The 24,756-nt window shown below is 44.8% G+C and overlaps 1 protein-coding gene across 20 annotated transcripts in view; it reads left to right on the top strand.

The window, feature by feature from the left end:
* Positions 1-24,756, top strand: part of KCNMA1 (potassium calcium-activated channel subfamily M alpha 1) — a 718,693-nt gene that overhangs the window by 508,749 nt on the left and 185,188 nt on the right. For all 20 annotated transcript variants that reach the window (XM_041748736.1, XM_041748737.1, XM_041748738.1 and 17 more), the window contains exons 11-14: positions 1,558-1,663; positions 3,428-3,510; positions 7,306-7,375; positions 13,394-13,549. In XM_041748736.1, coding sequence (XP_041604670.1) covers positions 1,558-1,663; positions 3,428-3,510; positions 7,306-7,375; positions 13,394-13,549 — 415 coding nt within the window. The remainder of the gene's footprint in view (positions 1-1,557; positions 1,664-3,427; positions 3,511-7,305; positions 7,376-13,393; positions 13,550-24,756) is intronic.

A 24,756-nucleotide genomic window follows, 5' to 3' on the forward strand; every position in this document is an offset into this window, starting at 1 on the left:
ACTAGCCCCAAGTTACCAAAGGACAAAGCTTGTGAATTGGTGTGGCTCCAGAGGGGGTTGATGGCTCAGGACTCAATCCTGCTCTGAGATCCCATGAAAGCGGATTTCCCTATAAGCTTCTGTTCTGTGCATCTCCTTCGTTTGACACTTATTCACAGAATACCAAACTGCCTGCCATGTTTGAGTGCTAGCGTTTTGCTTCTCAGCACTGAATTCTCCAAGTTCTGAAAAGACCAGCTGGGTCGTGAGCACAGGAGCAGAGCTCACAGATCCAATGCAGGGCTTGGCCTCTCATTACCAGCTGAGGGGCCTGTCCTCTGCAGAGCATTCTGGAAGGTTCCAGGGAAGTAGAGTGCGTAGGTTCTGCCCTCATATTGGTTGGGCATTTCAAGATGAGCACATGTGCAATAATTAGAGCTCAACACCTAGCCTGTATTCACTGACTGAAGTCTATTTAGTCGAGAGGCACAATTGCACAGGGCATTTGCATCAGGGAGAGACCGCGGCTGACTTCCCAAGGGGCCTGACCAGTAATGGATCTCAAAAACTGGTCCAATTTGCACAGGCTCTGTTTCTCTCTCACCCACCGCTTGAGTCTGAATCAACAAGCTGGCAGCTCATACTTCACTTACTGGGATTCACTTTTGTGTCCCCAGCATCTGTCAGCATCAGCATCGTAGTAGATGGCCTGGTTAATTAACCTCTTGCAGCTTTGGGTTAATAGCATCCCTTCCTCTAGGGTTGTTTTGAGGTTTAAATGAGTTAATACTTGTCAAGTGCTTGGAATGGTGTCTGCCACATAGGAAATGCTCAAAAACATTAACAATTTGCTCTAAGTGCTTAATGAATATTAGGCAAGCGTTGACTAACACAGTTCTTGGTACCTAGCAGATTGAACGAAATATTATCTCCCAGGGCCTAGCCATAATACCTTATAGAGAGAAGATATTTTTCATCTCTGCAGAAGTAATAAATGGATGAATAGGTCAATCAGTGTTTTAATCCTTGTCGTCCAATGGGAAAGATGTCTGTGCAGCTCAACACTAAGAATGATGAATGGTGTACACATGTGTGGATCAAGAATAGTACCGAGAGTAAATTAACTCAGTCTGTGGCCGCTCACAGGTGGACATGTTTTGATCCAGGCCCAGGGGGATGAAAAGTCCACGTGGCTGAGAAGCAGAGAAGAGGCTTTGAGGGAGGGAATGACAGGAGGCTCTACCAGGGGCATCTTTGGCTAATCTCTGATGTCACAGCCCAGTGTCTCTATTCATCAGATGGGGATTCAACTTTTAACAAAGTCGAAGACATTTTATCTCATAGGTCTCAGACTTTGTGAAGACCGTGAACCTCTTGGTGCTGGTTTTGGTTTTCAGTGGGTGGGGGTTTTATTTTTCTCAAGTTTGAAACTTTTATGTCTGGCAAGAAAGGGGTCTGTCTTGAAGGTGAAAGCCTTTTCCTAGGTCTTTCTCTTTGGAAGTCAGAGAGAAAGAAGGCCATGGAAGCAGAAATACCTGAGTCTGTTTTATTAATGGTTGTTCTTTCTCTCCCTGCCAGCATTTCCCCTAACCTGGAGCTTGAGGCTCTATTCAAACGACATTTTACTCAGGTGGAATTTTATCAGGGTTCAGTCCTCAACCCACATGATCTTGCAAGAGTCAAGGTAAGAAGGAAGAGGTGACTTCTGTTTTTACTCCAACTGAGAGGGGGATTGACTCTGTCGTGAGGGCATATGCCTCCTAGGAAGGCCAAGCATCACCTGCACACCCCTAATGAGATAAGTCTGATGCCACCAGCCTTGACATCACCCTTCCACTGACCCCAGAGCTTCATTCTGCTGGCACTTGCTAGACCACTTCCCTCACCTGGACTACTCATAAAATGAAAGTTATTTTGCCAGTTCCTTCAATATCAGCACTCCTCAAGGAAGGAGACCAGTTGTATGGATTCAGTAGATGCATATATAACATAATAATCAAGATAATATTTAAGATAATTCCTATCTTAAATACTTAAATTGGATTCAGTGTAGCTCTGAAATCTATTATTTACTTGGAAAGGAACATGAAGGATAAAGTATAAATAAAATTCTACCAGGCCGTAAAGCATCTTGAGCTTCCTTTTTATTCACCACCAAAGACTAAAAGCACAAAACTAAACATGCAGATATCTGATATCACTGGGTAATAGGGTAATCTTTCATTCCAAAATCTATTAAGTTAGAATCTTCTTATAAAACAGACCTGAGGCTTATAAAGGAAAGGGATACAGCAAAGTGGCATCTGCTACTTGGCTCGTTTTATATAGATTTTGTAAGCACGTTCAATATTTGTAAGCATGTTCACTACAAATATTGGGTTTAGATTAATATTGTGAATCCACTGACATCTAAATGTTAACTGTGGTCACTACATAATTTAGTCAATAATGTCACTGGCAAACATGAATAAGCCAGAAGGATCTGGGTAAATTCTTTGGATTATTAAAGAAAAGTAGAGACAATTTGTGACATACCATGGAGGAAACCATGGCCTCCCACCAAAATGCAGGAGTGGTCTATGAAGTACAACATATCGAATGGGACAGATTGCAGACCTGAGCCAGCACAAGAATTCTTATGCTTATAGAGTCCAGTTAATCTTAATATTATCCAGACATGATCCAAGTTATGACTAATGTGAAATCTAATGAGAACTTGGAGAAAATAGTTACTGTTCAAGGACCTAATTTAGATGCAAGCAATTATTAGCATAACTCATCATTCCCTCAAAGGTCTAAATCTTATTTTGGCTCATGTTTAGATAAGTCAGTAGGTTTTGAGGTCATCTGTAACACATCATTTCATACACATAGATTTGTTGTCTTTTGAATATCTGAATGCTAATTGAATACTAAAGAATACTGAGTTGTTATCTGATTTAGGGCTCTTATTTTACTTCTGTTCCAAAGTTAAGATGTGAAAAAGGTCAGATGAAGGACTTTGGAGTCTCAATTTCTGAATCCCCAACAATTCACTTAACTTGGTAACCTGAGAGAAGTGATTTAGCTCAACTAATACCATTTCCCGACTAAAAAAATTAGGATGATGGTGTGGATCCGTTGGTTGGGAAAGGAGGCGGGGAGGGGACTGAAAGGCTTCATTAATTGTTATTTAAAGAAATCTGGAAAGATTACATCAAAGTGACTATGCAAAATGAAAAGTCTGATTACCAAGGTACAGGTTGTACCCTCTAACAACAAGATAAAATGTTTATACCATAACAAGAACTTGCAACTTACACTTTTGACAAAAACTATAATCTCTCAGGATTATTTTTTCTTTCCTTGCAAAGCACCAGATAAAATAAAGCCGTCAACAGAGAAAGACTGCAACCAAGCATGGTTATTTATATGTTTGTGTTTTGTGATTTTCCTTTTGGTGTCTTAGATAGAGTCAGCAGATGCGTGCCTAATCCTTGCCAACAAGTACTGCGCTGACCCTGATGCTGAAGACGCCTCCAACATAATGAGGTAACACTGGGGAGGCCAGGGGAGGCTCTAGGCTTGGTGCTCTGCAGTCCATTGGGTGCCCTCTTGAGTTCCCTGCAGAGCATCATCTCTGTGGGACCTTCTCTCCCCCATATGTACCCTACCACCTTGCCACAAGCATAGGTCCAGGGGGAGCTGAGGCACTGGTGGCTGTGGAGGGCAAGGACACAAGGCTTATTCTTGGCACATGGGAGCCCTGGGGCTCACAACTGGTCTTGGGTTTGAGATATTTCAGACAGGACTAGGAAAGACAGATTGAGATTGGGTGTAGGCCTGAAGTAAAGTACCATTTTCCCTAAGAGGGAGTGGACCTGAAATGACTTCACTGTGGGTGATTTTGTCCCCCAGAGGACATTTAGAAATAACTGGAGATGTTCTTGGTTGTCATAATGGGGGGATGATGCTGCTCACGTCCCGGAAAGTAGAGGCCAGGGATGCTGTTCAATATCCTACGACGTACAGGACAGTTCCCCACAGCAGAGAATTATCGGGCCCCAAATGTCAATAGTGCCAAGCTTGAGAAGCTCCATGTTGGAGCTTTCTGAGTGTGTCTGTAAACATGTTGATTAATAGCCCCCACAAAGAGGAGTTGGTTGACTGATGAGCTTGTTTCAGCCAGTTTCTCAGGATGAAGCAGTGTCTTCACTGAAAGCCTTCTCAGTGCTTTTAATACTAAAATGCATTTCTAAGATAATGTTCTACAGAGAACTTTCTAAGGTAATGTTCTACAGAGAAGTTATCACACCTATTTGTCTCCAAACCCCCCCTTATTTTAAAGGTTCATGCTTTTTTTTTTTTTTTTAAGATTTATTTATTTATTCATGATAGAGAGACAGAGAGAGGCAGAGACACAGGCAGAGGCAGAAGCAGGCTCCATGCCGGGAGCCCGATGTGGGACTGGATCCTGGGACTCCAGGATCACACCCTGGGCCAAAGGCAGGTGCTAAACCGCTGAGCCACCCAGGGATCCCACAACCCCTCCCCCCTTTTTTACAAAACATCTGTGCGGGGGTGGGGAGCACACCATCCAATGCCCTCCTGTTACCCTCTAGGCCCCTGAAAGGCCATGGCCTGGCCTGCCCTGAAGTGCCCGATCCCCCCCACTCTTCACTCTTTTCTCATGTCAGAAGAAAACTGTTCTGTGACAACTTAATGACAAAAAAGTGAAGATATTTGGCTCTGGAGAGTTAAAGCCCCTTGGGGTTCTTCTCCCCTCCTAAGTACATTGCAGAGTAGTCAAGAGAGCTGGAAGGGAATAATAAAGAGATGCTTCTGGAGAAGAGATGAAGGAAGAGAAGACATTTCCCTCCCACTGCATTCCTAAGAACTCTTGCCTAATTGTGAGCAGCCACCCTTTGGTCCAGACATACCGGCCTCTCCCCACAGCTTGGTTTGCTCCACAAGGCTCCGAAATTTACCTGGGGTGAGAGCTTGGGAAGTTGCTTCCTCAGGATGCTCCCATCTCCCTTCATTTGCTTCTAATCAGTGGCCTCAAGTGACATCTCCGAGGTGGGGGGTCTCTTCCAGTGCACTGGGGATGAGCACGTCTTCCCCTCACCATCTGGTCCCTGTGTCTGGCAAGCGACATCTGGCACAGTGTTCTTTCCTCTTGCTTTTCTTCAGCAACATGCTTAGTGCCGTTGTTTTAAGGAAGCTGATGCATGAACTCTTGTATGCAGGGGGCTTGCCAGCCTGCAGGGAAGTGGTGGCATGGGGACTTGTGTCCACACCTGGGCCCACCCCCTAACTAGTCACAGCTGGAAAGTCACTATAACAGCTCAGCATGGGGGGTGGGGGAGAGGGCTTCAGTGACCCTTTCCTGAACTAGGATTTCTATCCTTCACCAGGTTTTTGTATCATTTGAGGTGATAAAAATGTAGACTTTAAGGTCCTCATCTTTGGATTTTTCAAACATAAAAAACAAAAGAAGAAGAAGTTTAATGTTTTGACCCCCAGAGAAGTTTGGGGCTAGTGTCTTTTTATTTCCCCAAAAGCGAGTAATTGACAAATGAGTAATAGTTTTGAAATGGGCATTTCTCTTACTAGCAATATTTCATTTAAGCCCTGGCTGCGATAGGGCTAATACGAAGACATGGAAGTGACCAGAGTGTTTGGAATGAAGCCACGTCATAAAAATTACAGGGCCCAGATAGCTTCAGAAATGAAGTTGAGCCATGCATTAACCAGAATCAGAACTAAGGCCCAGGCAGCGAAAGGCAACAACGGGAAGTTCAGGGTTAAAAATTGGGCTCTGTCTTTCCCTTATTTGTATAATCCTCCTTTCTCCTTAGTTTAATGAGACCAATCTGCCCCTTTTGAAATTAAAATGTCAAAGACCCATTTGAAATGAGCTAATGCAGAAAGCTGGCCCGGGCTGTGAACTGAATTCTGAGGGCTGAACCATGGCTCAAAGTCCTTGAGTTACAAGCACAGGCCAACACCACACTTTTTCAAAAATAAAATGAATTCCTTCAAGTGCAAAAGCCCAGGCTGAATTTGTGCAGGAAGAGGCTTCTGTGTGATCCATTTCCTAAATTTATAAGTTGTACCTTCTCAGACAAAACTGCTCCCTGGCTGCCTTCTCTCCATTTTTGCATAAAAAAGGGATGAAGCATGGAGCATTTTTTTTTTTTTTTTTTGGTGCAAAGTGTGTGGGGGTGGTCATAATAAACGCACTTGCATTTCTGATTAGGCTTAGGAGGTGGGCCCTTCTGTGGAATTCCGTTCTTTAGCCTTCCTTGTCACAGAAGGAAATGTGCAATGTCACCTCTGACAGAGTCAGTAATGACAAAAACCATAACTTACACGTGGAGAGAGCTTTTAATGATTTCAAAGCATTTCCACATCTGGTCTTTCATTTGCTACTCATACCAAAGCCTGTGAAATAAATAAAGCAGGTACCGTTGCCCCCAGCGTCCAGATGAGGAAACAGTCACAAAGAGCCCAGGGATTTCCTGAAGGTCACCCAGTTCCTTAGTACAAGACTGGGACTGGAATCCAGGTGTTTCTGTTCCTCCCCTTGTAGCCTAGTGACTGTGTCAGGGAGCCAAATCTAGGGGTGGCGTGGGGGAGGGCAGTGGTTCATAGGGGGTATGCTGAGGGCAGTCTGCTGGTGGGTAGCTGGGAGAGGGAGTGGAATTTCCACCAGACTGTGGCTCCCTCCAGGCCTTGGTGCTCATTTCCAACCAGCATTAAAGTCATCACTTAGACACTATTATCTAGCGAAGGCTGAGTCATTGATCGCATCATAAGAACCCTGCTCAGAAATCCTTTCTGTGAGTGGCCATGTGTGTGTGCCAATTAGTATCATTTGTCAGGCTGCTTGTTTGATTTGTCATTGTTGTCTCAAGTTGTTAACTTGGGGAATTGGACTCAGAGCAAATTATTTCTAGGCTCGTCCCTAGGGTATGTGAGATTGCAATCCTCCTTCCGCCCCATGAGTTAGGCTTGCTTTATTTAGATGCCTATGTAGGCTGTAAGCCCGTGACCCCTTCTCGGGAGCCCCCGCTCCAGTACACACATGTTCACATGCCCACACCAAGACACCACAGGACAGGACTGCTCTCCTCTTATGCCCAGGACATGGTCTGTGGCCTTTTCGTTGACGTCTTTTTCACACTGCCATGGGGCGGGGTGATGGACACACAGTTTCACTTGCGCCTGTGCCCGCAAGCCCTCAGGATGCCAAACTCACTCCATTTGGGCACAACTTCACGTTCCCATCAGACTCCAAGAGTAAGGCGGACCCTGTCTCAGCTTTGGTTCTTTCTTCCACAGAGTAATCTCCATAAAGAACTACCATCCGAAGATAAGAATCATCACTCAGATGCTGCAGTATCACAACAAGGTAGGCCAGCCACAGCCCGAGCCCGTCCCAGGCTCAAAGGTGCATGAGTGTGCGAGGTCTCTTTTCTCTCGCTGCACAGCTGCGTATGCGCACACGTACATACACCTGCTGCTGCAACCCAAAGGCCTGGAAAAGGGGGTGCTGGGTAAAATCCTCCCTGCCCCCCAGGGCCTTTCTTTTTTTTTTTTTTTTTTTTTGCATGTGGTCTTTTTTTTTTTAATAAATTAATTTTTATTGGTGTTCAATTTACCAACATACAGAATAACACCCAGTGCTCATCCCGTCAAGTGTCCCCCTCAGTGCCCGTCACCCATTGCCCCCCACCCCCCACCCTCCTCCCCTTCCACCACCCCTAGTTCCTTTCCCCAGGGCCTTTCTTGAGTGCAAACATCGCATTTACCATTAGTCACTGGGAAGAGGCATCTGTTGGACCCCCAGGATCAGAAATATCGATATAATCTTTGATCCTGGTTCAACAACTTCCCCTTTTATGTGCCCCACTCACTTCTGTCAGTATTTACTGACATCCTGCCCTGTGGTTGGCGTGTCAGCTGGCCTCCCCATCACCCACACAGAGATAAGTGAAGGAGTCCTACTTCGTGCCTTTAGGGACGAGGGGTAGAGAGTGTCCCAGGCAAGAGGCAGGGCTTTCCTACCAGAAACCAGGTGACCCAGAGAAGCAGAACATGTGGCAGGTGGAAAATGTGCAACACCGGCAGTCTCAAATTCAAGATGAGAACTGGCTCGGTCGAAGTCAGGAAAAGAGTTGCTCTCCAGAGATTAAACAGAAAGGAGTCTTCTAGTTTACAAGGGGATTGGGAAGAAAACAAGCGCGGGAGTCTGTGCTGTTGCCCTTGCAATGACTTCTCAGTCTCTCACTCAAAGGCACTGCTCCTCCACTTGGCCTGTCACTAAACTCCCCAGGAAACAGCTTTGGGGGAGGGAAGGTGGCACCTTTCTCTGTTTGATATGGAACTGGTTATTCCCCATAATGAGGCTCAGAGACCAGAGGCTGCTCAGTACCTGGAACCAGGTGTCCTGTCTGAACACAATAACTCCCTGCTGGGTTGTGAGTGAGTGTGTGTCCCATCTTATAGGCCATATTCCCAACGAAATAGGCAGTCAGGTGACCCAGAGAAGACCCTGTTCTGCCAAATGCACCAGTGCCATGCCATTATTTCTTAATTGCTGGCAAGTGCTGCCCCATTTTGCTGCGTGGAAGCCCATCAGAGGCCGCTGTTGAGTGGAGCCTGCTGTCGGTGACTGGCCTTACCACTTGGGTCTGCTGCCCACTGCCCAGCCCTCGGCAGGTGGTTCCACTGCAGAACGTGTTGCACTCCAGCCAGTGGGCTTGGTGGTGGGCACCCAAGGTCTCATTGTCCTGTTCGTCTCTGGAAAACCCAAGGACCCTGAAGAGATAAAGTGAGGATTTTGGGTACTCAGAAGCATCGGACTGGAGTTTTTTGACAGCAGCCTCTATAGATGGAGGTAAATTTTACACAGCAAGGCTGTGGCTGGTGACAGCTCCTAAGGCAATAAACTCTTCTTTCATTTATGATTTGAAATTCCATTTAGTGTGGGAGTGCTTTAAGCTGTTGTTTAGGTTTTTTGGCTGAATTTAGATTGAATAGGAAAATGAATGTTGTATGTTTAGAAGAGGTTGTCAGTTCCTTTTTTTCTCCTTCCAATGAGTACCGATACCACATCTTCAAGAAATTCAGGAGGGTTTCAGCTGTGATTCCTGTCAAACTCTGAAGTAGCTCCATGGACCTAGGATCCAGATGGAACCTGGTCAGTGCTCACATGACCATAGCAAGCCAAATGTCTTTTATAAACCTTTTCATGGTACTTATTCAGGAACAACTATGAAGAAATCAACTGATCCATGATAATTTACTGAAAACATATTTATGTAGAACCACCCCAATTTCAGGGGGGTTTCAGGGTCAGGCAATATTATGTGTGAGACTTTGCTCCTCCTGTAAGGTTAGTAAGGGTACAAGCAATGGAGTGACTTTGGCCCAAGACATTTTTCTCTACCATTTCATTTCTCTCTTCTATCGCGAGAGCAAAAAGTCCACTGGTCTTGTCATCTCATTTCTCATGGAATCGCAAATGAACACTTGCCACCCTGCTTTATAATTGTGCTATTTCATGAGATGCTCCCACCCTCCCTTAAATATGTTTTTCTTCCCATTGCTTACAATATTATTTTTCTTCCTCTCTCTGTACTTCCTCTTCACCATGACTAAATGCCCAGAGAGCTCTACGCATTAAAACTTGCTTTCTTCAAAGACCCTGGTATGTGTGTGTAAACTTATGTTACAGTCAATGTACTACAGTACAAAGTACTGCAACTACAAGATGGTTAATTCCATAATTGGACACTGGACTGAAAATATAAAGAATTGCAATTCCCTGTGCTCTAATGATCCTGGTATTCCAGGGCCTAGAGGGATGTAGGCAAGCTGCCTACTTTCTCTCTGTGTGAAACTGGTCCTAAGTTTGTCATTGTAGTAATCTCAGACATTTGTGTCATATTTTATGGTTTTTAAAGAGCTTGACATCCATTATCACATTTAGTCCTCATTTGACCATCTGTGCATGCTAGCATCCCAGTGTGACTTCAGACTGGGAGTCTACGCTGTCTCAGACAGAGCAGCTCTGGTGTGTACAACTCATGGTCACTTGGCAGGCAGTGCTAAGGACAGAACTGCCAACTGTCACCTTCTCTTTAAATAGAGCCACACCCCACTGAACCAAACTGTGGTTCCTCACAGCCGGCCTTATATAGTAGGACTGATGTTCTGTAAAGTCGATCTGAATTCATGGAGAGAAACACTCAGCCCAGCCATCTCTGAACACGGGAAGAAGATGGTACGGGGCATTTTTGATTTGAGTGCAAATGTCTTGAAGCTTTTCAAGGAAAGAACAGTTGCCTGTTCTTTCAGTTTCACTTCTAATGACTTAGCTATTAATGGTTTTTTTTTTTTTTATTTTCCAAACAGATTCTAGAACAAGAGTTCTTTGTCTGGGACCTGGAAGCCAAGTCCCAAAGGCCCAATGGAGGTGCAAGTTCTTTGAGCTTTCTCACTAAAACCCCTTACACACTTGGGCAGTCATCTTAAAGTGTTTTCTCTGAAATGACTTTTGTTCATTATGGTGGCTTCCTCAACGTTGTGTGTAGAGGGGAGAGCTGGAACTGGGACTGGAGTTGATCTCTCCTGGTTTCCCAGGAGAGCCTATTTTCACATTCCTTCTTGGGATGGGGAGTGATCCTGTGGCTGATCAGAGGGAGACCCTGGTCCTGCTACACCAGCTTTATCACGCCTCATCCTCCAGAGAGGATTTGCCTCTAGACTCCTGGGCAGAAATACTGGCATTTTCTTCTGGGCCCAAATGTCCCTCAAATGAAGGACAGAGGATTCGGATTCCTGGTTAAATTTCGCACACACAGATGTTCCTCCTAGCCTTTGGTACATCCCTCCCTGCTCCCTGCCCCACAGTTGGGGAAGATATGATGGCCAATAAAAAGGGGCCATATAGAAGCCTGAGAAATGAAACAAACTTGAGTTTCCCATGTAATCACGTGTAAAGTATGTCTAAGGAACTCAAACCAGATGGGGACATAGGGGACCCAAAGCCCAAGGGTCTGGACTTCATACCTTCAAAAATCTGGCACATGGGAATATGGAACACTCTGGAAAAGGCTTTATTTGTTTGTTTGAAAATGCCACAAGGGTTATGTGGCCTTCAAATCTCCTTTCACACTCAATGATTTATTTGCTCATCACTTAGATCTCCTTTCTCCTTATTCTTCCCAGATGATATGAATGCAAATGAGAATTTCTCCCCTGAGACTGGTGTCTTCCCTCTGGTATCAGTAAAGAGGGAAGGTGGCCTTTGCGAGCTGCTGAAGAGTAGGCAGAGAAACAGGGTAAAGGGCAAGCTATTTGCTAGAATCAAGACCATGATGTGAGAAGGTCTCTGATACCCAGCTTGAGAGAAATTACCATCCACTGTGGCCCGCACACCAGACTTTTTTTTTTTTTTAAGATTTTATTTATTTATTCATGAGAGACACACACAGAGAGAGGAGGGCAGAGACACAAGCAGAGGGAGAAGCAGTCTCCCTGCAGGAAGCCTGATGTGAGACTCAATCCCTGGACCCCAGGATCACAACCTGAGCTGAAGGCAGATATTCAACTACTAAGCCTCCCAGGAGTCACCACTGCTGGATTAGGATTTGTGAGACTGTCATAGGACTTTGCAGGAGTGGTTATTTCCAAAAGCAGAGCAAGGAGCCATTGGACTTGCTCTTCGTTTCCATGATGGTGTCTTCTACTTTTCTAGCACCACTGTAGTTGTATTGTCCTGACAGTGAAGGGAAGCATTCTGGGTGCTCCTGCTGTTTGCTGGTACGTGGAGAGAAATAGTAATTTCAGAGCCATAAAGCCTTGGCATCAGCGGGGCCTTGGCCGGGCTCACCGCTTCAACCTCAAACGCAAAGCAAGAGGTCTTTCTATTATGACTTGGAAAAACACTTACTGAGTTTTTGGGACAAAGACCTTGCATTTTTGGAGGTAGCTTTCTCCATTTATTAGACAAATTACATCCTTAGAAAGTTCCTTTATGAAACAAGCCAAAAAACTGCTTTCTTGTAACGTACACAAGTCAGTCCTAATTCTGGCCCCTGGAACAAAGCAAGACAAGCCCATCTCTCTTCATCACAACAGCACCTGAGGTATTCAGAGGTAAACCAGCCTGTCTCCGTGAGGGTGTGGCCCTTCTAGAGGCCAAACACTGCTGGCTCTCTTACCTGTTTCCCAAAAGATGTTTTTCAGAAGCCCCACCTCTCCTTGTGCTTGTCTTTTTTTTTTTTTTTTTTTTCTGGAAGTGATTCAATTGATCAGTTTTCCTCTTTAAATCTGACTGTTACAACTGGATCAAGTACTCTGGAACTAGCCTGACCAGTTCACAACAGAATGAAACATTCATTTTCCCTTGATCTGGATACCATTTCTAACAAGCAAGCATTGGCTTTCTCTGTAATCTGTCACACGGTTGGCCTCTTTCTGAGGTTTGAGTTAGCCACACACTTAAGGTTCTTCTTTTTTCTTTTTTCCTTTCTCCTCAGCTCTGTTGCCAAGTTAGGTCTTCTCATTTTGAATTTATACAATTGATTTTTTTTTCAACCTAAATGCTGTGCTTGACATTAAGGCCTTTAAAATCTTTCCTGGCTGGTTTTCTGCCCATTTTTCCAACCCTGGAGTAGTTTTTGAATCTTGATTCCTTCATCCGATGTATGATCTCTGGCTCTTTGCTTCAGGCCACTTAAAATTAATCGGATGAGCATATGTCTGGGTCCTTATCTGGGGGTGGAACCTAACTATTGAATAGGGTCAGTCCATCTGCAAGAGATTGTAACATGTCTACACTGTGATTTGCCTGATGATTTAGATCAGTGCTTCTCAAAATGTGCTCCTCAGATCAGCAGCTCAGCAGCACCTCGAAATTATTAGCAATGGGGATTCTCCAGCCTCACCCTGCACCCTACTAGATCAGAAACTCTGGAGGAAGGGCCAGCAGTATGCGTATCAACTCTCTGGGTGATTCCGATGCCCACTTAGGCTTGGGAGCCACTGGCCTGGAATATTGGGGAGGCAGAGAAAAGAGAATTCTAAAACACGCAGGCATCTGACACTCTGGGTCTGTTTGAGGAGCCAAGTTATGAGCCACGTATCCAGACATCCCAAAAGTGTGGGCCGATGTGTGGGCTGAGGGGAGAACCTGGGTTTGGGAGGCACAGAAGCGATGTTCCAGAGTGAACGTTGAAGACTGAAGTGTACCGAATAGGGGAGTCAAATAAAACACCAAACACCAGGCTCTGGTGAGGGAAAGAAAGGATGAGTCTGAATGCCTCTGAGTAGTCGGGCCATGCTGCATTTCCCAGAGGAGATTTGCAACAATTGAACATTTAGCAACGTAAGGTCTCATACCTCACTTTTGCTTCCACAGGCCCATCTGCTAAACATCCCAAGCTGGAATTGGAAAGAGGGGGATGATGCAATCTGCCTCGCGGAGCTGAAGCTGGGGTTCATAGCTCAGAGTTGCCTGGCTCAAGGCCTCTCCACCATGCTCGCCAACCTCTTCTCCATGAGGTCATTCATAAAGGTAACGTCTTGTCCTATTAGAGCACATTAGCCCCAGATTCAGTTTGTCGTGGGGTTGAGTAGAGAGCACAGCTTAAACTCAAAACAGATCGACGGGCTTTAACCACTTTGGTTAAGGAGAGATTCCTTGTTACAGATTTGGGCACGAGGCCAACTTCTTTCAAAATTATGTTTTTATTTTTATTTGGCACATCCACGGCCATTAAATGATTGTTCAAAGCACAATCCTCTCTTTTTTTTAGATAAACCACATGTTTATCTATCAACAAAGCCTCCGCTGTTAAAACAAAAATATGATTTATATGCATTCCATATGGCACCAGAGCGCCTAAAGAAAAGAATTATCATTTTGCTCTTTTACATCAAGTGGCTGGTGGACCTCTCACTGTGCGGATAAATGCAGACCATGTGTTTGTGCTGAAGCCCAAACCCCAACAACATAATTCATTTATTTATTTCTGCACAATCAAGGAGGCCAGCAGGGCTGACATGCCATGGTTATTTGAATGGAGAGTGAAACGAGGGACCGAACCCTCAGCAGCGGCGCCCCGTACACCGTGAGATGGGCAGTCTGGCTCTGCTCGTCTCCTCGTCAGCTGGATCACCCCACAGAGCTGACTGGGCAGCCACCCCAAAGTCTCCAAAGTGGCCCCTGCCTGCTGGTCCAACCCAGGCAATGAAGGACCCAACTCTGTCCTCACAGGCTGGGTCAGCACATTTTCCAGACCAGGCCAGGCCCATTTCCAGGACATTGGGTTGAGAGTCCAGGCCCCTACTGAGAGGGCTTTTGGAGTGCAGGATAATGATAATACCAGTCCCCATCCTTAGATTGTTCTTAGCCTAGACTGTCAAGGAGGCAGATCAGGACAGTAAAACCTGCCCAGTTTGGGCCTTTCTGACTTGGCATTGGTGGCCATTAGCTCAGGATCTAGGCTTCCATTCCCCTTCCTGCATTAGTAGTGATAGAGGTGGGAAATTTGTGAGTTACCTGGAGGTCTCACAAGGGGGGCTAGAAGCTCTGCAATTGAAAGTGTAAGACCTCCAGCCTTTTGCTGCCATTACTGCTGTGTGTGGCACCAGTGGTTGGTCAGTTGTTCGGGGGAGTCGAGGCAATGGCCCTGGAGGCCGTGGGAAAGATGAGTGAGAAGAGTAAGGTTACAGGTGATGGGCTGGTTCCATGTGAGTGCTCACCCTGGGTACCCACAGCCGTGTGGTTAGAGCAGGGCTCTGCTCTTCTCTAGGTCCTTACCCTCTGAACCCACCTAATTTACATTACTTATGCAATTCATGGATAATAATCCTTTATGTAAAAGAACACATTGTTTTGGAGACCCTCAATCACTTTAGCAAAGGATGGCTTGGTCAAAAAATTCCTTCAACTCACTATGTGCCCAAAGACCCCCAACTCCACAGAACTCCAGGCTCAGACCCAGCTTACAAATAAGGACATTGTGGGTGTTTTGTTTTGTTTTGTTTTGTTTTTTAAATGGCTTCTTTAATCCAGGCTGCTATTCTCCTGCCTGGATGAAAATGAATGCAGGCAAAATGGAGTTGGCAGGGGGCTCTGTGTGGCTGGACTTAGAGACATGCCCCAAAGCCAGATGTAGTCTTGTGTCTCCCACGGCTCTTGTGTTCAACACAAGGAACCCAGACCCTGGGATAAAGGACTGTCACCAAGAGAGCTCCTCTGGCTCATTCAACCAAGCTCTGGTGGTTTCCTCCAGCAGGGAATGACCCACAGGCCCAGCCACAAGGTCTGAGACCTGGGCTCTGCTTCCTTATGTTGATGTAACACAGTCTTGGCAGGGCCCTACCGCACATGGGGCACTTGACATGCGTATGTTTTGATTTTGTGGTGCCTGCATGGAAACTAGAGCTGCCTGTCAAGAAAATTAATAAAATGGATGTGACGCTGATTCCTCAGTGTTATTACCAGCAGGGATAAAGAACTTCTGTCCAACTTTCTTCAAGACCCTGGAGGGCCTCACCTCTGGAGCCAAGGACATCCCCTCCAGCCCAACTAATTCCACTGCCAAGTTCCTATTTAGGAAGAGCCTGTGGAAGAGACTGGGCTGGGCCCTGGTGTAACTGAAAGCACATTTCCCTCCTAGGGTTATGTTACCATGTTATTTCTGCCCCGGGGCCAGCTCCTCCGTGTTTGGAGGTAGCTCTCTGAACAGGGCCTCCTGACATTCAGGTGGTCTTTGTGTTGGAATTTGCTAAGGCGCATGACCTGGAAATAGCAAGATTTCCCTTCAAATATTTTTTTTTTCATTTAAAATAAGGACAGCCTGAAGCATGTGCCTCTCATTCTGTAGTGTCACCATTGTGCACTTACCCTCCAAATCCCTGATCCTTGTCTCTTTTGGGTCACAATAAACACCATGATGATGTTCTCTTTGACCTGTTTTGTGTATTATCTCCCATTCCAGAAGTCACAGAGCCTTCACTTACTTTTATTTGGTGTGTGTTGTGGGGGCAGATGGAAAAGGGAATCTAGAAATGGATGACTGTTTACAAAAATTGCTTCCTTCCCCAGTATCTCCCATTTTCCTCCAGCAGAGAATTCACCAGCACTTCCACAGGGACTGGCAGGCCTCGAGGATGGAGGGAGGTGAGATGGGGCTTTGGTAGATTTCATCCCTTGAGGATACTTAGCATTTCTGGAAGCAAGAGGTGGAGTGTGAACTCAGCCTCTCCTTTGCCCTGGGCAGGTACAGTGTCTGTTTCTTGGCTCTGCAGAATACACTGTACTCTGTCTCTGCTGAGCAGAGAAGAAAGGAGGACTGACACTGTGATAATATATCACAGGCAGAAGTAGCACGGTGGCTGCCCACCAGGCCTTTAGTGGCAATGAGACCAAAAGCCAAGACTGAAAGTGAGGATTTCAAAGCTCAGCAAGAGCGAGGGGCTACTGGTATGCAGGGGTTACAAAAGAGACCCAGCCCAGAGATACCAGGAAAATATGGGGAGCACCTGTTTATCCCCTGAGCGATATCATTTTCAAAGTCCCTTACCATAGGCCTTCATTGCCCTCTGAAAGCCTCGCTCCCATGTTGGATGTATCATCTCCGAATTGGTCTTAATTTTTCAAGATTCTATATTTTTAGCCCACGTCTTTGGGGGTAATGAATTCAAGTGTGCTAACTACTGTTAAAGACTTTTTCTTGGCTATTTGTATTGAATTTGGTCTGCTCAACCTTTAAGGCATGCCCTCTGCAGTTTCTGGTGTGCTGGGATTTGTTTAACAGATCCATGCTAACCTGATAGCCAATGACTTCATGAAAGAGGCACAGGTTGGCCCCTCGGGTCCTCGGACCCAGAAGCCTATTGCTAATGGCAGGCTAAGCATTTTCTGCAGCGAGTACCCAGTTTTTGCCCCGAATTCCTCTAAGAAGATAAGGTGATCATCCTGGTTCCTGTGGCTTGTCTATATCTACATCCTCAACCAGGTCTGGAGCATCCTGTTTATTTACACTCTCTGATCTCCTGCCACCTGCCTGTGAGGGTCAAGTGAGAATCTTCCTGAGGCCTCCTGTAAAGACCGAGACAATAAACTTATTTAGCCTATCTGCTATTGCCTTGTAGCTGAGTCCCTGAATAAGTGGCCACACTTACCCTCCACTTGGCTTCCTCCTTTGGATGTATTCTAAGATCCATTGTTGTTTTTTTTTTTTTTTTTTTTGGTTTGAGAGTTTTAGCATGTAATACTTAAGTTTATCTTCAGCATATGTGGTTTCAAGTTGGGGCTTGACCTGCCATCTTGGTGAATTGTGCTATTATTCTTACTAGGATTAGCTGTCCTTGGACATGATAAATTGTGTGTGGGGGTGTTGTGTATAATTTAGAGAGTGATTAACTCTTAACATTTCATTTTAGTCTGTACTGAGACTTCAAAATTTAGCAGATTTAAATTATACTCAGGATTGCCAACTATTTTAACCCTGCTAAGCTACAAAGCACACACTCATACATAAATACACACACATCCTGGAGCGTGGCATGTACTCCATAATTATTTCTTGTAGGTGAAATGTTACTTAATATTGATCACAACATGGCCTCCTCTGTCACCTTTTCTATTTCTGAGTGAGGAAGCCATAGGAAAATCAGGTCCGTGTTATTCAGAGTGTATCTTGGCTGAAGTGGACTTTGCTGGACATGAAAACCATTTGTTCGTTATTGATATTACCGCATTAAGATAAACTTTCAACAATACATAGTCCTAGCATGACTTGTAGGCAAGGGAATCGTTTTAATACTTCTATTTTGGGTTTATGTTTATGTGCATCTATGTGTTTTATATGCATGTCTAAAAAAATTATGGTTTAGGAGCTGGAAATACAAATCAAGACTCTACTAACAGCTGAACTATCTGCGATTCTAACTGTGCCAAGCCCTGTGTTAAGTGCTTTATAGACATTGGTCATGTAATTCTCACAGTGGCCATACCCACCACTGACTCTATTATTACCCACTTTCCAGTGGCAGACACTGTGGGTTATGAGAAGTTCAGCAACCTGCATGAGGACAAAGCACCTAGAATTGACAAATGCACGTTTCGAACCAAGCAAACTGGTTCTAGGTCTTTGAGTATATCAGGAGGAAATATGGTAGAGGTGCCTGGGTGGCTGAGGCGGTTAAGTGTTTGCCTTCGGCTCAGGTCATGATCCTAGGGTCCCGAGAGCGAGACCCATGTTGAGCTTCCTGCTCAGCAGAGAGTCTGCTTGTCCCTTTCCCTCTGCCCCTACCTCTCACTCATTCTCTCTTTCTCTCTCTCTCTCTGGCTGGCTCTCAAATAAATAAAGTCTTTTTTAAAAAGAGGAAATATGATAAATCATAAGGGGGAACCTTAGCTAGTGCTAGCATCTTAGCTTTCTGTAGTTTATAGACATGGTTGCTTTGATAGAGACTCCCTGGGCACCTACTGTATTACAGAGAGGGTGCTAATCACACTGTTATCCTCATGGCTAGGAGGCACTCAGAAGCTTCAGGAAGCTTCTGTTATGACTAGGATGGTGGGCACATCCATTCTCTGGGTCTTGTTGGCCTTTCTCTCTGGCCAGCTCTATAAGGGCAGAAGTCACTGCATTAATGCATGTGAACCTAGGCTGGGATGAGTCAGGGTAGGGAAATATGATCCAGGCTTTCCAGAAGGAAGTGACATAATTCACTGCTGTATTCAGGGGGTGAAGCTAATTGGCTTTGGTAGATGCTCCTAGGAGAATATAAACAGTTCTTACTGCCTGATGGGTATAAGCTCTGCAGACCTGAGGTGTTCATCCAGGTGAGGGAGACATACTAGAAATAGGACCCAGCCCTGTGTGGAGTGGGAGGGAGGTGGGTGACCTCTGAAAGGGGTCTAGAGCTGCAACTGATAAGGTTGGGGTCAATCTACATAGAGTAAGTTAGATAGTGAGAGGCAGGCTGTTGCTTATTCCACACTCATGGGTGATGTCATCCTAGTCACAAATTGTGTCATGACAGTGGACTTCTGCAGATATGTTTACCAGTGGAGAGCAGGTCCCAATACAAATATACTCACTTCCTATAATCTTGTTTATTCTCATAAGTCCTAGATGTATAGAGGATCCTCAAATTTGTATCTCCATTCAGAACCTCTCCCCGAACCCAATATCATCTAACTGCCACTCAGCATCTCTATCGGAGTGTCTCATCTCATCTGAGGCCTGGCATACCCAGAATTGAATTCCTGTTCTTTGTCAGGAAGCCTGGTCCTTCCATTGTACTAATGGAGATGCCATTCTTCCCATTGCTCAAACTGAACTATTTGGAACTATCCCTAGCTTCTTTCTTTTTCTCACACACTATGTTCAATCCAGCAGGAAATCCTCTCAGTTTGACTTTCCAAATATGGCCGGGATCTGAGTACTCCTTCCTGTCTGATCCAAACCAACCTCATCTGTCTCCTCGAGCATTACACCAGTCTCCTAACTGGCCTCCTTGCTCTGCTTTTATCCCTCCCTCACTCCAGTCTGTCCTCAGTAAAGCATCCAGAACAATCCTTCACAAGCATGAACCAGATCCTATCACCCTTCTGTATAAATCTTTCCATGGCATCCTATCTCACCAAAATAAAGTTCTTACAAAGTTCTATAGGTCCTAAGCAATCCTCACTGGCCTCATCTCATAAGTGCTGTTCTGCTCCTTGCCCTCAGCCACACCGTCTTTAGCTAGTCTGTGGGGTTATGCACTTGCTGTTCCTCTGGCCGAAACACTCTTCTCCTAGTAGCTTCCTGGCTTCCCTCTATCAGATCCTCCATGTCTTTGCTTAGTGTTAATTTCTCAGTGAGACCTTTCTCTAAAACACTAGGATTGCATTTTTAAGAAAGGCTTAAAAACAAATTTTTAATTGAAGTATAATATACAAACATAAAAATGTGTCTCTAATAAATGGGCAACTTATTACTTATTCACAGACTCAGAACTCCCATGTCCTGAGGACCTAGACTGAGAAGCCATACATTATCAGTACCCCAAGGAGCCCGTTGATTTAAATATCAGTGTATGTGTGGGTCTGTTTCAGGGCTGTCTTGGGGAGAACTGACGTCTCCACGATGTTGAGTTCTCCAGTCTAATGTAGCATATCTCTGAGAAAGAGATGCTTTGCCCTTCAACAGTTTTCCTGGCAAATGCAGGAGAATCAAGAAGGAAGTGACTAAGCTCCTACACTTCCCTGGGGCTTTCCTTCCCTCAGGGGCTTCTGAGGGTCCCTAGAGGGGAGGAGATGTCCCACTTCAGCACATTCTCCAGCAGGGATTTAAAGGTTCTCCTTGGCTTCATGGGGTGGGTAACATTTCCATACCTAAACACATCAGAATGACATTTTCAGGATTTATACCACCCTTCCCTCCACAGCCCCCTGTGTCTATTCCTTCCCAGTGTTCCTGGCTTTGTTTTCCTCCATGGCTTCATTTATTGCCTCCTTTCTCTAAGATAGTGTAAACACCACGGAGCCTGGGGCTACTTGCTGAATCCCTAGTGCCTGGAGCAGCCCTTGATGATGCACAATAGGTACTCAAGAAATGCCTGTTGAACAAATAAATGAATAAACTGGTCTCAGCCTCGCCTGGCTAGCCTTTATTACAGAGACAGCTGGGTAGGGCCAGGACCGCAATTACAATCTGGGGTGATTTTGATGCTGAAAACTTCTTCCGTGGCTACTGTGTATAGTTCCCTTGCCAAATTAAAGGGCTAGGACTCCACGTGGAAACGAACTACAGAGCTTGGCGAGGACGCGTGGAGGCTGGTTACGTTTGGTTATAAACCATTTCGACTGCCAGCAAATCCAGTCAGTGTGTGGCTTAAATTCACAAATCAAAATAAACACCCATGCGTTGAAATGAATTTGCTAAGCCTCAGTATCCCATTTGGGCCGACATCATCGTGCATCCTCTTTTTTCCTCCGTGAATTTCATCAGATCGGCGGCCCAGCCTGCCTCCCCCAATGCCATCCAATCTGCTTGAGATGACTAACGCCCACCTGAAAGCCGAGCAACTTCCCCGAAAATGATTTCAAATGAAGAGAGAATTAATCCATGAAGTATTAACAGGGATTTCGTTCCCCTCTGGCCCTGGTAATTTCTAGAACATTGAATTAAAGAGTTCTTAGACCTTTACAAATTCTCAAGGCAAACATTATTAGCAAAGAGAAGCCCATACAGCATGTTAGAAGATTGCCAGAAAATGTCAATGGAATTTCTGAATAAAATAAAAAAGGCTTATGCTTCCCCTCCCCATTTTCTCCCCTTTTCCCTCCCTCCCTCTCCCTAACATGATTAGAAAGTCATTTCATGTGTCTTATATGTTTGGTCAATCAAAGGCAAACGTACATGATTGATGGTGACAGGGAACACGTTTAACTCATTACTCTTTACTTTGCAGCAAAATGATTTGTGTAAACTGTCTGCCTAGCATTAAAGGTAAAACAAACTTAGAAACCCCAAAATGTTAAATTTTTGTCTAATATTTTCCTTTCGGTTTTATAGCCGTAATCACATATGGATTCTTTTATTTGGCTCTTGGCACAGACTGAACAAAAGGGGAAGACAGCACAGAAAAATTACGTAACTTACAGACAGAGCCCCATGCCCTGATGGAGCCCACAGAGCTGCAGTGGCCAGGACTCACCCTGAAAGCCAGGAGAAGCCTCTACTCACCCTGGCCCTTATCAGCTGGCAGGATATTGTCAAGCGTGTGAAGTAAGGCCCTCTTGACCAAGTCGCAAACACCATAATGATCTCTTTTGGAGATTATCAGACCTTAATTACTGCATGCATTTCCAAATACACCTGGGCATCCACAGGCTGCGTCCTCCTGGCTTCTCCCACTTTCAGCGTTCTAATTATGGGCACCACCCACTGTTGGTGATTTTTTCAGGCAAAAGTCTCAAAATGCCGTTAAACCATTAGGAATGAGTCTCAGATTCCTTGGTTAAATCTATTGGTAAGCATTGCCCTTAAGTGATCCCGAGTATAAATCTATGCCCAGAACAAGGATGAGGAACCTAACATTTTGAGGCAATGACTACATATCTAGGGGAGGCAGAGCAAAGCACCACCACTGATTTGATACAGTGGGTATCTTTTCAAGAACTTTAAGATTGTAATAATATCCTAAACTTGCATAGCTCTTTACAGTTTACAAGATATACATATTTTACTTAAATTACTTTTTATTTGACCACATACACAAGCATTTTATTGAGTATCATCCAAGAATTGTGCCTAATTCGAAGGATGCTGGCATTTCGGACCCTTCCTCGTGTGTAGAGGAGGAAGAAATAGAAAAAGGGGAAACAGAAGGATGGCTGACTTCTAGTTGTACAGCTGGATGGAAGATGGCAGAGCAAGAGCCAGGACTCCGCTTGATCGGTGGGTTCTCAGCTCGGTGCTTTCCCTGCTATCTATCACACGTGGCTTCCCTGAGAGAAATGTTTTGATAGAGACTTTGCTTGGTTTTGTATTCAAATCAATACCTTCTAAGAACAGAAATCCTTTTGCGATATTTGTAGAAGTCGTATCCTCAGTTTCCCCAGCCATGCCAAACTACGTGATCTAAGAATTAGATATTTTTCAAAGGTAGGAAGCACCTGTTTGTCCCATTCTCTCCACAGTGTGTCGGTCTTTTCAGACCACACCACAGTGTGTCCTCCTTGGACCTTAATGCCTTGTTAGGTGAGACTTTGTTGCCCAAGTGCTGCAGCTGAGCTGGGGAGGGAGAGGATGACCCCGTTTGTTGGAGGTCGAATGAATGAGTAGGTCAGAATGCAGTGTGGTGACTTCCAGCACGGAGGGGGTATCCATAAAGAGGGCGTGAGGTCTAGAAGGGTTTACAAGTGCTGATAAAAGCAAGAAAGGAAAATTTCCAAGGCAAAAAAGTATAGTTAATCCTAATCCTTGAAGGCTCCTCTGATCAAAGTATTTAAGTAACTCAAACCATTTGGGCACAGTGGTGGGACTCTGAATTGATGTCCTTGAGATTGGTACATAAAACCACCTGCATTTACCTAGACTTTCTTCTGGCCATTTTCCATTACAGGAAAAACGCTTAAAGTATGTGGGCCCACGAAGATGTGGAAGTAATTTTAATTGTCTGCCTATCTTGTTCTTTAATCCTATTCTTTAAATTAACCTACAGTAAAATTGATGGGCATGTATGCCCGTGTACACAGCTCTGTACATTTTAACGCATATGTTGAGCCATGCCACCAGTACCAGAATCAGGATACAGAATGGTTTCAAGATACCCCAAATTCACTCATATCTTTCCTGTTCCCCTAGCCCCTGACAACCATGGGGCTGTCTTCTGTGACTATCGTTTTGTCATTTTCAGAATGTCTTGTGAATAGAATCATATAGGATCTAACCATTGGAGACTGGCTCTTTTCATTCAATATAATTATCTTCATTCATCCAGGTTATTGTATCAATATTTCAGTCCTTTCTCTCTTTTTTAAAAAAGATTTTATTTATTTATTCATGAGAGACACAGAGAAAGAGGCAGAGACACAGGCAGAGGGAGAAGTAGGCTCCATGCAGGGAGCCCCAAATGGGACTGGATCCCAGGACTCCAGGCTCACGCCCTGAGCCAAAGGCAGACGTTTAACCGCTGAGCCACCCACATCCCCATTCCTTTCTTTTTCTGAATAGCTTGGCATTTTATGGATTTGCCACAGTTTATCATTCATTCCTTTATTTTTTTTAATTTAATTTTTTTTTTTTTTAAGTAGGCTTCATGCTCAGCATGGAGCCCAGCATGGGGCTTGAACTCACGACCCTGAGATCAAGACCCAAGCTGAGGGGCACCTGGGTGTCTTGTGGTTGAGCGTCTGCCTTTGGCTCAGGGTGTGATCCCGGAGTCCTGGGATCGAGTCCCACATTGGGCTCCCTGCATGGAGCCTGCTTCTCCCTCTGCCTGTGTCTCTGCCTCTCTCTGTGTGTCTCATGAATAAATAAATAAAATCTTTTTTTTTTTAATTTTTATTTATTTATTTATGATAGTCACACAGAGAGAGAGAGAGAGAGAGAGGCAGAGACACAGGCAGAGGGAGAAGCAGGCTCCATGCACCGGGAGCCCGACGTGGGACTCGATCCGGGGTCTCCAGGATTACGCCCTGGGCCAAAGGCAGGCGCTAAACCGCTGCGCCACCCAGGGATCCCCAATAAATAAAATCTTTAAAAAAAAAAACAAGAACAAGACCCGAGCTGACATCAAGAGTTGGATACTTAATGGACCGAGCTACTCAGGTGACCCTATTTATCCATTCAGTCCTTTAATGGCATTTAGGTTGCTTCCAGTTTGGAGAGATGCTGAATAGAGTTGATCTAAGCATTTGTGTAGAAGTTTCTTCTAGTCTCTCTAGAGGAAAGAAGTAGGATTGTTGGATTAGAGGGTAAGCATATGTTTACCTTGAAAAGAAATCACTAAAGTGTTTTTCCGGAACGGTTATACCATTTGTCATTCTTGCCAGCCCTGTATGAGACTTTCTGTTGCTCTGTATCCTTGTTTGCACTTGGTATTGTCAGTATTTTTATTTTAGCCATTCGAGTGGGTGTGTTAGAGTGTCTCACTGTGGTTTTAATATGTATTTCCCTAATGACTAATGATGTTGAATATCTCTTCATCTGCTGATGTATCATCTTTCTTTTCTTTTTTGTGAAGTGTTTGGCCTATATTTAAAAATAG

Source organism: Vulpes lagopus, chromosome 3 (genome assembly GCF_018345385.1).
Source record: "Vulpes lagopus strain Blue_001 chromosome 3, ASM1834538v1, whole genome shotgun sequence".
Classification (NCBI taxonomy): Eukaryota; Metazoa; Chordata; class Mammalia; order Carnivora; family Canidae; genus Vulpes; species Vulpes lagopus.